The following is a 12,451-nucleotide window of genomic DNA, read 5'->3' on the forward strand; positions in this document are numbered from 1 at the left end:
TTCTTCCAACAATATTAATTCTAATTCCTCCACCTTATTTGTGAGGCTTCGGGCATTAGTGTACATGCACGTTACGTATGACTCTGTACCTGTATTCCTGCTTACTGTATTAACTGTCCTAACCCTTCCCCCTGTACCACCCCCAATTTCATTACTTGTGCCCTGGTCACTATCTGCACTACATTCCCCTTCTATAAAGTGAATACCCTCGCCCCCCATTCCTAGTTTAAACACTCCTCCAACCTTCTAGCCATTTTCTGCCCCAGCAGAGCTGCACCTTCCCCATTAAGATGCAGCCCATCCCTAGCATAGAATCTGTAGCCAACTGAAAAGTCGGCCCAATTCTCCAGGAGCCCAAAACCCTCTTTCCTACACCAATTCCTGAGCCACCTGTTAACCTCCCTGATCTCTCTTTGCCTCTCTGGTGTGGCTCGTGGCACAGGTAGTATTTCCGAAAATACCACCTTTGAGGTCCATGCTTTAAGCTTACAACCTAATTCTTTGAAATCATCTTTAAGGACCTTCCACCTACCTCTAACTTTGTCATTTGTGCCAATGTGTACAATGACCGCTGGGTCCTCCCCAGCCCCTCCCAGTAATCTGTCAACCCGATCAGCAATGTGCCGAACTCGAGCGCCAGGAAGACAACACACTGTTCGGCGATCCCTGTCTTTGTGACAGATTGCCCTATCTGTCCCCCTAATAATTGAGTCCCCCACTACCAGTACCTGTCTTGCCTGCCCTGCACTCCTATTCCCCCCCTTACTGGAGCAGACACTCCTCTGGCGTTCAGAGGTCATGCCTTGCTGCAGCAATGCTACCCCTGTAATGACATCCCCCTCATCTGCCAAGTTTGCAAACCTATTGGGGTGTGTCAGTTCAGGACTAGCCTTCCTAGCACTTTTCCCTTTACCCCCCTTTCTAACTGTCACCCAGCTACCTACCTCACCGTCCTACCGCTCCCTACTACGATCCTCCCCCACATCTGACCCAGCAAGCTGCTGCTCAGTGAGCAGCAAACTCCTCTCCATATTGCTAATGCATCTCAGAGTTGCCAGCTGCTCATTTAGATCCAGTAACTGGGCTTTCAAATGTGCAACTTGCACACATCTCGAACAACAGTATGCACCCTCGAACGGCTTTTCAAGGACTGCATACATGAGACAAGATGTACACTGGATCGCATTAGCAATAGTGGAGCACATTTTCTAATGGGGATAGCACTAAACAAATGTTAAGTAATTAAACAACTAAATACAAACAATTCTACTCACACTTACTTTTGCTCACACTTTGCTCACTCACGCTCACAATGAAGAAGATAGGCTAAAATTCGCGCGCCATATTCGCGCGAATATGCAAATTATCCTCGCAAGACTCCTTCCCTGGTTTTCAGAAGTCTTCCTTCCGGCTGTAACGGCCAAAACCCGGTTCTCCTTGAGCTCGCGGTGACTCTTCACTTATCCCAGAAGGCACTGGGAATATGCAAATTATCCTCACAAGACTCCTTCCCTGGTTTTGAGAAGTCTTCCTTCCGGCTGTAACGGCCAAAACCCGGTTCTCCTTGAGCTCGCGGTTACTCTTCACTTATCCCAGAAGGCACTGGGAATATGCAAATTATCCTCGCAAGACTCCTTCCCTGGTTTTCAGAAGTCTTCCTTCCGGCTGTAACGGCCAAAACCCGGTTCTCCTTGAGCTCGCGGTGACTCTTCACTTATCCCAGAAGGCACTGGGAATATGCAAATTATCCTCGCAAGACTCCTTCCCTGGTTTTCAGAAGTCTTCCTTCCGGCTGTAACGGCCAAAACCCGGTTCTCCTTGAGCTCGCGGTGACTCTTCACTTATCCCAGAAGGCACTGGGAATATGCAAATTATCCTCGCAAGATTCCTTCCCTGGTTTTCAGAAGTCTTCCTTCCGGCTGTAACGGCCAAAACCCGGTTCTCCTTGAGCTCGCGGTGACTCTTCACTTATCCCAGAAGGCACTGGGAATATGCAAATTATCCTCGCAAGACTCCTTCCCTGGTTTTCAGAAGTCTTCCTTCCGGCTGTAACGGCCAAAACCCGGTTCTCCTTGAGCTCGCGGTGACTCTTCACTTATCCCAGAAGGCACTGGGAATATGCAAATTATCCTCGCAAGACTCCTTCGTATAAAAAAAAACATTTTTTTATAATAAAAACCCTCGACACCAGCTCATTCACCAATTTATTTTAAAAAATAAAATCTTTGAAGTGTCGATGCCATCCACAAAGAAGTCCCACAATGTTTCTCCAAACCTAAAGTGAAAGACATAAAAAGAGAGACTTATTAAAGAAAAAAGATAAGAGGCATCCTCATTCACCAATTTATTAGCCCTCAAAACCCTAGTTTGGTCTGCTATAATCCATATGTAAGTCTCACGTTGTTCCTTGACTTACTGCCCAACCTATGAAGAACAGATTGTCCCCTAATAGGCTAAGGCAGCAGCTGCTGCTGCCTCTTATGTCGTGCTGTGTGAGAATCATGTCAGTGAACTTTGATAACCTCATGAGGTTATTATTAATATTATTATTTATTATTATAGTGCCATTTATTCCATGGTGCTTTATAAGTGAAAGAGGGTATACGTACAACAATCATTAACAGTACAAAACAGACTGGTATAGGAGGAGAGAGGACCCTGCCCGCGAGGGCTCACACTCTACAAGAGGAGAGAGGACCCTGCCCGCGAGGGCTCACAGTCTACAGGAGGAGAGAGGACCCAGCCTGCGAGGGCTCACAGTCTACAGGAGGAGAGAGGACCCTGCCCGATAGGGCTCACAGTCTACAAGATGAGAGAGGACCCTGTCCGCGAGGGCTCACACTCTACAAGAGGAGAGAGGACCCTGCCCGCGAGGGCTCACAGTCTACAGGAGGAGTGAGGACCCAGCTTGCGAGGGCTCACAGTCTACAAGAGGAGAGAGGACCCTGCCCGAGAGGGCTCACAGTCTACAGGAGGAGAGAGGACCCTGCCCGCGAGGGCTCTCAGTCTACAGGAGGAGAGAGGACCCTGCCCGTGAGGGCTCACAGTCTACAGATAATGGGTCATGGTACGATAGGTGAGGACAGAGCTGGTTGCGCAGTGGTCTACTGGACTGAGGGGTATAGGTTCCTGCAGGTCACAGCATGTGGGTCACACAGTGGCATGTGAACTTTCCCAGGCATTGACACCTGGCAACGTCATGAGTTCACCGCGGTTCACTGCCCACGATGGTCTGCAGGCTGCAGCTGTCTGCTTTAGCTTAGCTGGCTACCAAAAATAAGGGAACCTCACGTCTGTTTTTTTTTTTAAATATTGAATATTATTTTTCTTTGTCGCTCCATTGGGAGACCCAGACAATTGGTGTATAGGCTATGCCTCCGGAGGCCGCACAAAGTATTACACTAAAAGTGTAAAGCCCCTCCCCTTCTGCCTATACACCCCCCGTGCTCCCACGGGCTCCTCAGTTTTTTGCTTTGTGCGAAGGAGGCAGACATGCACGCATAGCTCCACAGATTAGTCAGCAGCAGCTGCTGACTATGTCGGATGGAAGAAAAGAGGGCCCGTAACAGGGCCCCCAGCATGCTCCCTTCTCACCCCACTGTGTCGGCGGTGTTGTTAAGGTTGAGGTATCCATTGCGGGTACGGAGGCTGGAGCCCACATGCTGTTTTCCTTCCCCATCCCCCTTAGGGCTCTGGGTGAAGTGGGATCCTATCGGTCTCCAGGCACTGAGACCGTGCTCCATCCACAGCCCCTGGGGATTCTGCTGGATAAGGAGCCGAGTATCGTCAGGGACATGGCCCTGCTACTTTGAGGTACTCTGTGTCCCCGTGGGGACCGCGCACAGAAACACTCCAGCATTGCTGGGTGTGTTAGTGCGCCGGGGACCGCGGCGCTGACCGCACTTGTGCCATCACATGCTGCAGCGTGGCTGGGTGTGTAGTGTATTGGGGACTACCGCGCTGACCGCCGCTGCCATTGTTATACATTCGGCGCGGCTGGGACTGTTAGTGCGCCGGGGACATCCGCGCCGACCGCGCTTATACGGCGGCCGCGCTTATAACTATAGTCCCCGGCTTCTGCGGCCTAGTCTCATTCTCTTCCCGCCCCCAGGCCTGCCAGTCAGGGGAAGGGCGGGACGCTGTACAGAATGTCAGCACTGAGGGCGGGAGCATGCTTTGCATACTCCTCCCCCCTCACTGTGCACAGTGGGGCACCAGTTTCCCGCACTTTCTAGGGCACGCCCACGGCCCCCTCCTTTCCTCAGGACGCCGGCAGCCATTCCTGTCAGCTCTTCTGACGCTGGAGAGGGGAGACAAGCTCTGGGAGACCCAGGCAGGGATTCTGGTGGCCACACAACCGCTTTGAGCGGCCGGTAAGCAGCACCTCAGGTGCTGGCCCCACTTGTGCAGAAGTGTACTTATAGATTATATGATTATAGGCTATACTTTACACTGTATAGTGCACGGTTGATTTTTGGCTATATACCCTCCTGGGTTGCTCAGGGGAGGCAACAGCATGGCGCCCACAAGAAGCAGGGGTGCCAAAACACAGGCTTACTATGCTGCCTGCGCCGCATGTACGGCTTCACTACCGGCAGGTTCCACTGACCCTCATTGTGTGCACTGCTCGGCCCCTGTGGCACTTACTCAGCCGGAGCCTCTGCTAAGGGTGGCCCAGGGGGAACCACCTGCTAACACTGTCCAGGTGACAGGGACGGAGTTTACAGTTTTTACTGAAAGGCTTTCTGAGACTATGGCTAAGATACTAGAAGCTTTGCAGTCCAGACCGGTATCTCAGACCATGGGCACTGTGGAATCATTGCCCCCTGGTTCCCCTCAGTTGGAACAACCATGTCCTCCCGGGGTGTCTCATAGATCCCAGGGTGAGGTCTCTGACACGGACCGCAGTCCCAGACCGCCTAAGCGAGCTCGCTGGGAAATTCCCTCGACATCATCACATTGTTCAGGGTCTCAGCGGGAGGACTCTCTGTATGGTGAAGCGGAGGTAGCTGATCAGGATTCTGATCCTGAGGCTGCTCTCAACCTTGATACTCCTGATGGGGACGCCATAGTGAATGATCTTATCGCGTCCATAAATCAAATGTTGGATATTTCTCCCTCAGCTCCTCCAGTAGAGGAGTCAGCTTCTCAACAGGAGAAATTCCATTTCAGGTTCCCCAAGCATACAACGAGTATGTTTCTGGACCACTCTGACTTCAGAGAGGCAGTCCAGAAACACCGGGCTTGTCCAGATAAGCGTTTTTCTAAGCGCCTTAAGGATACACGTTATCCCTTCCCCCCTGACGTGGTCAAGGGCTGGACTCAGTGTCCCAAGGTGGATCCTCCAATCTCCAGACTGGCGGCTAGATCCATAGTTGCAGTTGAAGATGGGGCTTCACTCAAGGATGCCACTGACAGACAGATGGAGCTCTGGTTGAAATCCATCTTTGAAGCTATCGGCGCGTCTTTTGCTCCAGCATTCGCAGCCGTATGGGCACTCCAAGCTATCTCAGCGGGTCAAGCGCAAATTGACGCACTCACACGTACGTCTGCGCCGCAAGTGGCTTCCATAACATCCCAAACGTCGGCATTTGCGTCCTACGCTATTAATGCTGTCCTGGACTCTGCGAGCTGTACGGCAGATGCAGCCGACAATTCGGTGGCAATACGCAGGGCCTTGTGGCTACGGGAATGGAAGGCAGATTCGGCTTCCAAAAAGTGCTTAACCGGTTTGCCATTTTCTGGCGACCGTTTGTTTGGTGAGAGATTAGATGAAATCATCAAGCAATCCAAGGGAAAGGAAACATCCTTACCCCAGGCCAAACCAAACTTACCCCAACAGAGGAGGGGACAGTCGAGGTTTCGGTCCTTTCGGGGTGCGGGCAGGTCCCAATTCTCCTCGTCCAAAAGGCCTCAGAAGGATCAGAGGAACTCCGATTCATGGCGGTCTAATGGTCCTGTCACACACAGAGATAAATCTTTGGCAGATCTGTGGTTGCAGTGAAATTGTGGACAATCAGTGCCAGGTTTGTGGCTGTGTACAAATGGAACAATATGTCCATGATTTCACTGCAACCACAGATCTGCCAAAAATTTATCTCTGTGTGTGACGGGGCCTTAAGTCACGCCCTAAAAAGACCGCCGGAGGTGCCGCTACCAAGGCGGCTTCCTCATGACTTACGGCCACTTCACACCGCATCCTCGGTCGGTGGCAGGCTCTCCCGCTTTTGCGACACCTGGCTGCCACAGGTAAAGGACCGTTGGGTGAGAGACATTCTGTCTCACGGTTACAGGATAGAGTTCAGCTCTCATCCTCCGACTCGATTCTTCAAAACATCTCCGCCTCCCGAGCGAGCCGATGCTCTTCTGCAGGCACTGGGCACTCTGAAGGCAGAAGGAGTGGTGGTCCCTGTTCCTCTTCAGCAACAGGGTCACGGTTTTACTCCAACCTGTTTGTGGTTCCAAAGAAGGACGGGTCTTTCCGTCCTGTCCTGGACCTAAAACTGTTCAGTTCGTGGCACTGCCGTTCGGCCTGGCGACAGCCCCACGGGTTTTCACCAAGGTCATGGCTACAGTACTCGCGGTCCTCCACTCTCATGGTCACTCGGTGATCCCTTACTTAGACGATCTGCTGGTCAAGGCTCCCTCTCAAGAGGCATGCCAGCACAGCCTCACCGCTACTCTGGAGACTCTCCAGAGTTTCGGGTGGATCATCAATTTTCCAAAGTCAAATCTGACACCGGCCCAATCGCTGACGTATCTTGGCATGGAGTTTCATACCCTCTCAGCGATAGTGAAGCTTCCGCTGAACAAGCAGCGTTCACTACAGACGGGGGTGCAATCTCTCCTTCAAGGTCAGTCACACCCCTTGAGGCGCCTCATGCACTTCCTGGGGAAGATGGTGGCAGCAATGGAGGCAGTTCCTTTCGCGCAGTTTAACCTGCGTCCTCTTCAATGGGACATCCTACGCAAATGGGACAGGAAGCCGACGTCCCTCGACAGGAACGTCTCCCTCTCTCAGGCAACCAAAGCTTCCCTTCGGTGGTGGCTTCTTCCCACTTCATTGTCGAAAGGGAAATCCTTCCTACCCCCATCCTGGGCGGTGGTCACGACGGACGCGAGTCTGTCAGGGTGGGGAGCAGTCTTTCTCCACCACAGGGCTCAGGGTACGTGGACCCAGCAAGAGTCCTTACTTCAGATCAATGTTCTGGAGATCAGGGCAGTGTATCTTGCCCTGAAAGCGTTCCAGCAGTGGCTGGAAGGCAAGCAGATCCGAATTCAGTCGGACAACTCCACAGCGGTGGCTTACATCAACCACCAAGGAGGAACACGCAGTCGGCAAGCCTTCCAGGAAGTCCGGCGGATTTTGATGTGGGTGGAAGCCACGGCCTCCACCATCTCCGCAGTTCACATCCCAGGCGTGGAAAACTGGGAAGCAGATTTTCTCAGTCGCCAGGGCATGGACGCAAGGGAATGGTCCCTTCACCCGGACGTGTTTCAGGAGATCTGTTGCCGCTGGGGGATGCCGGACGTCGACCTAATGGCGTCCCGGCACAACAACAAGTTCACGGCATTCATGGCACGTTCTCACGATCACAGAGCTCTGGCGGCAGACGCCTTAGTTCAAGATTGGTCGCAGTTTCAACTCCCTTATGTGTTTCCTCCGCTGGCACTGTTGCCCAGAGTGTTACGCAAGATCAGGGCCGACTGCCGCCGCGCCATCCTCGTCGCTCCAGACTGGCCGAGGAGGTCGTGGTACCCGGATCTGTGGCATCTCACGGTCGGCCAACCGTGGGCACTACCAGACCGACCAGACTTACTGTCTCAAGGGCCGTTTTTCCATCTGAATTCTGCGGCCCTCAACCTGACTGTGTGGCCATTGAGTCCTGGATCTTAGCGTCTTCAGGATTATCCCAGGAGGTCATTGCCACTATGAGACAGGCTAGGAAACCAACGTCCGCCAGGATCTACCACAGGACGTGGAAAATATTCCTGTCATGGTGCTCTGCTCGGGGTTTTTCTCCCTGGCCATTTGCCTTGCCCACTTTCCTGTCCTTTCTTCAGTCCGGATTGGAAAAGGGTTTGTCACTCGGCTCCCTTAAGGGACAAGTCTCTGCGCTCTCTGTGTTTTTTCAGAAGCGCCTGGCCAGACTTCCACAGGTACGCACGTTCCTGCAGGGGGTTTGTCACATCGTTCCTCCTTACAAACGTCCGTTGGAACCCTGGGATCTGAACAGGGTGCTGATGGTTCTTCAGAAACCACCGTTCGAGCCAATGAGGGATATTTCTCTCGCACGCCTTTCGCAGAAAGTGGTTTTCCTAGTAGCAGTCACTTCACTTCGGAGAGTGTCTGAGCTGGCAGCTCTGTCATGCAAAGCCCTCTTCCTGGTGTTTCACCAGGACAAGGTGGTTCTGCGTCCGGTTCCGGAATTTCTCCCTAAGGTGGTATCCCCCTTTCATCTCAATCAGGATATCTCCTTACCCTCTTTTTGTCCTCATCCAGTTCACCAATGTGAAAAGGATTTGCACTTGTTAGATCTGGTGAGAGCACTCAGACTCTACATTTCTCGTACGGCGCCCCTGCGCCGCTCGGATGCACTCTTTGTCCTTGTCGCTGGCCAGCGTAAAGGGTCACAGGCTTCCAAATCAACCCTGGCTCGGTGGATCAAGGAACCAATTCTCGAAGCTTACCGTTCTGCTGGGCTTCCGGTTCCCTCAGGGCTGAAGGCCCATTCTACCAGAGCCGTGGGTGCGTCCTGGGCTTTGAGGCACCAGGCTACGGCTCAGCAGGTGTGTCAGGCGGCTACCTGGTCGAGCCTGCACACTTTCACGAAACACTATCAGGTGCATACCTATGCTTCGGCAGATGCCAGCCTAGGTAGGCGAGTCCTTCAGGCGGCGGTTGCCCACCTGTAGGACGGAGCCGTTACAGCTCTATTATGAGGTATTATTTACCCACCCAGGGACTGCTTTTGGACGTCCCAATTGTCTGGGTCTCCCAATGGAGCGACAAAGAAGAAGGGAATTTTGTTTACTTACCGTAAATTCCTTTTCTTCTAGCTCCAATTGGGAGACCCAGCACCCGCCCCTGTTTTTTTGTGTACACATGTTGTTCATGTTGAATGGTTTCAGTTCTCCGATATTCCTTCGGATTGAATTTACTTTAAACCAGTTTATAATTTTTTTCCTTCTTCTTGCTTTTGCACCAAAACTGAGGAGCCCGTGGGAGCACGGGGGGTGTATAGGCAGAAGGGGAGGGGCTTTACACTTTTGGTGTAATACTTTGTGCGGCCTCCGGAGGCATAGCCTATACACCAATTGTCTGGGTCTCCCAATTGGAGCTAGAAGAAAAGGAATTTACGGTAAGTAAACAAAATTCCCTTCTTTTTAAATATTGAATATTAAATTCAAGGACAAATACCCTTTATTTCCTTATGAAAGGCACTAAAGAATGCAAACTTAGAATCTGAAGGGGTTGGGACATTAAATATATACAGTGCCTACAAGTAGTATTCAACCCCCTGCAGATTTAGCAGGTTTGATAAGATGCAGATAAGTTAGAGCCTGCAAACTTCAAATAGGAGCAGGATTTATTAACAGATGCATAAATCTTACAAACCAACAAGTTATGTTGCTCAGTTAAATTTTAATAAATTTTCAACATAAAAGTGTGGGTCAATTATTATTCAACCCCTAGGTTTAATATTTTGTGGAATAACCCTTGTTTGCAATTACAGCTAATAATCGTCTTTTATAAGACCTGATCAGGCCGACACAGGTCTCTGGAGTTATCTTGGCCCACTCCTCTATGCAGATCTTCTCCAAGTTATCTAGGTTCTTTGGGTGTCTCATGTGGACTTTAATCTTGAGCTTCTTCCACAAGTTTTCAATTGGGTTAAGGTCAGGAGACTGACTAGGCCACTGCAATACCTTGATTTTTTCCCTCTTGAACCAGGCCTTGGTTTTCCTGGCTGTGTGCTTTGCGTCGTTGTCTTGTTGGAAGATGAAATGACGACCCATCTTAAGATCCTTGATGGAGGAGCAGAGGTTCTTGGCCATAATCTCCAGGTAGGCCGTGCTATCCATCTTCCCATGGATGCGGACCAGATGGCCAGGCCCCTTGGCTGAGAAACAGCCCCACAGCATGATGCTGCTACCACCATGCTTGACTGTAGGGATGGTATTCTTGGGGTCGTATGCAGTGCCATCCAGTCTCCAAACGTCACGTGTGTGGTTGGCACCAAAGATCTCGATCTTGTTCTCATCAGACCAGAGAACCTTGAACCAGTCTGTCTCAGAGTCCTCCAAGTGATCATGAGCAAACTGTAGACAAGCCTTGACATGACGCTTTGAAAGTAAAGGTTCCCCTACGGGCTCGTCTGGAACGGAGACCATTGCGGTGGAGTACATTACTTATGGTATTGAGTGAAACCAATGTCCCCACTGCCATGAGATATTCCCGGAGCTCCTTCCTTGTTGTCCTTGGGTTAGCCTTGACTCTTTGGACAAGCCTGACCTCGGCATGGGTGGAAACTTTCAAAGGCTGTCCAGGCCGTGGAAGGCTAACAGTAGTTCCATAAGCCTTCCACTTCCGGATGATGCTCCCAACAGTGGAGACAGGTAGGCCCAACTCCTTGGAAAGGGTTTTGTACCCCTTGCCAGCCTTGTGACCCTCCACGATCTTGTCTCTGATGGTCTTGGAATGCTCCTTTGTCTTTCCCATGTTGACCAAGTATGAGTGCTGTTCACAAGTTTGGGGAGGGTCTTAATTAGTCAGAAAAGGCTGGAAAAAGAGATAATTAATCCAAACATGTGAAGCTCATTGTTCTTTGTGCCTGAAATACTTCTTAATACTTTAGGGGAACCAAACAGAATTCTGGTGGTTTGAGGGGTTGAATAATAAATGACCCTCTGAATAAACTTTTCACAATTTAAAAAAAAATTAAAAAAAAAGAAATAATATTCTTTTTTGCTGCATTTCCCACTTCCAGGCTGATCTACAGTCCAAATGTCACAATGCCAAGTTAATTCCGAATGTGTGAACCTGCTAAATCTGCAGGGGGTTGAATACTACTTGCAGGCACTGTATGTGTTTCACCTCTATCTCTCTATCTATTTATCCATGTTTCTATCTAGCTTTTGAAATGATGTAAAAGATCATGTTAAAAATGGATGTCACAAGAGCATCACATGGATGACACATGGACGTCACACGGAGAGTAGGCGAGGGGGAAAATGCACTCACAAGACATATGGAAAGACACTTGCATTTCCCTCGCATCTCACTGCAAGACAGTTCAGGAGCAACAATGGAGCCATATGTCTAATGCAGATGTAATTGAACCCTTAACCAGATTTTATTTTTTGAAAAATAGCAAAAAAGGAGTTTTTGTTAAGTTTTAAAAAGTATCTTTATCTAAATTACACTGACATGTGCACTACAGATATAATCATTAAAGATCATGAATTTTAAATCATGAATATGAGGTGACAGTCAAGCTGATAACCGGTATCAATGGTGATGCAGGTGAATACATTAAAGGGTCCCAAAAAGGTTAGCCAGCTTTATCCTCATATCTAATTATTCCCTGTATCCATCAGAATATAACATAAATAAAACTCCAAGAAGCTATGACTTACCCATATGGGAAATGCCTCCACCAAAGCACCACCAATGACCTGCTTCGACGCGCGTTTCATCCGTGTTTCTTTTTGGATGTAAAATTCCGCTGAAGTCAGTAAAGTGACTAAAGTAGTATGACTTTGGATATTTCTCTGATGACACTCTCTTGTAGTCACCTGAAATATAAATTGTAATTCGTGTTTAGTGTTATTTATTGAAGATGTTCATTTCTCACATTAAAAAGACAACTGCTCAGAAAAGACTTTTATAACCTGCAGAGACATTATCATGTTTAATTAATCTAATCAAAATGGAACATGTTCTCTTCACAGCCGCTGGCGCTCACTTCATGGCAGAAGTTGTGGTAAATAACCATTGAAGTCCGTGATTATGAGAAAAGTATAGGAAGAATCTGCCAGCAATCTGCTAAGTAACCTGCAAAAGTCAATGACCCAATCTGCGTGAGAAGAAGATGGCGCGGACATTACAGGAGCTGCTGGTAAAGGCTTTGGAGAAGCTGAGTGACCAAGGTTTCCAGAGATTTGTAGATAAACTGAGGGATTGGAAAGTAAGAAAAGAATATAAAAGGATTCAAGAACATGTCATAACTGGGAAAAATCCAGAAAGTATTGCTCATGTGATTATTGAAAGTTACAGACAGGCCTATGGGGCTGAGGTGACCCTGGCTGTTCTAGAAGACATAGGCGAGAGCAAAGTCCGGCAGGAACTCCAGCATGACCTGAAAGAAGGTAAGAAATCATAATTTGTATCTTCAGCATGGTTTATATTAACTTTACAATGATGAGTTTAAAGGTTTTCTCCTGCCCT

General features: G+C 49.5%; 1 protein-coding gene across 1 annotated transcript in view; it reads left to right on the top strand.

Annotated features, from left to right (window-relative positions):
- LOC142302170 (uncharacterized) overlaps nucleotides 1-12,451 on the top strand; it is a 143,543-nt gene that overhangs the window by 35,010 nt on the left and 96,082 nt on the right. Inside the window, exon 2 of the mRNA XM_075343253.1 lies at nucleotides 11,956-12,372. Within this exon, the coding sequence (XP_075199368.1) occupies nucleotides 12,096-12,372 (277 nt within the window). The 5' untranslated portion in view covers nucleotides 11,956-12,095. The remainder of the gene's footprint in view (nucleotides 1-11,955; nucleotides 12,373-12,451) is intronic.

This window comes from Anomaloglossus baeobatrachus, chromosome 4 (genome assembly GCF_048569485.1).
Source record: "Anomaloglossus baeobatrachus isolate aAnoBae1 chromosome 4, aAnoBae1.hap1, whole genome shotgun sequence".
Taxonomy (NCBI): domain Eukaryota; kingdom Metazoa; phylum Chordata; class Amphibia; order Anura; family Aromobatidae; genus Anomaloglossus; species Anomaloglossus baeobatrachus.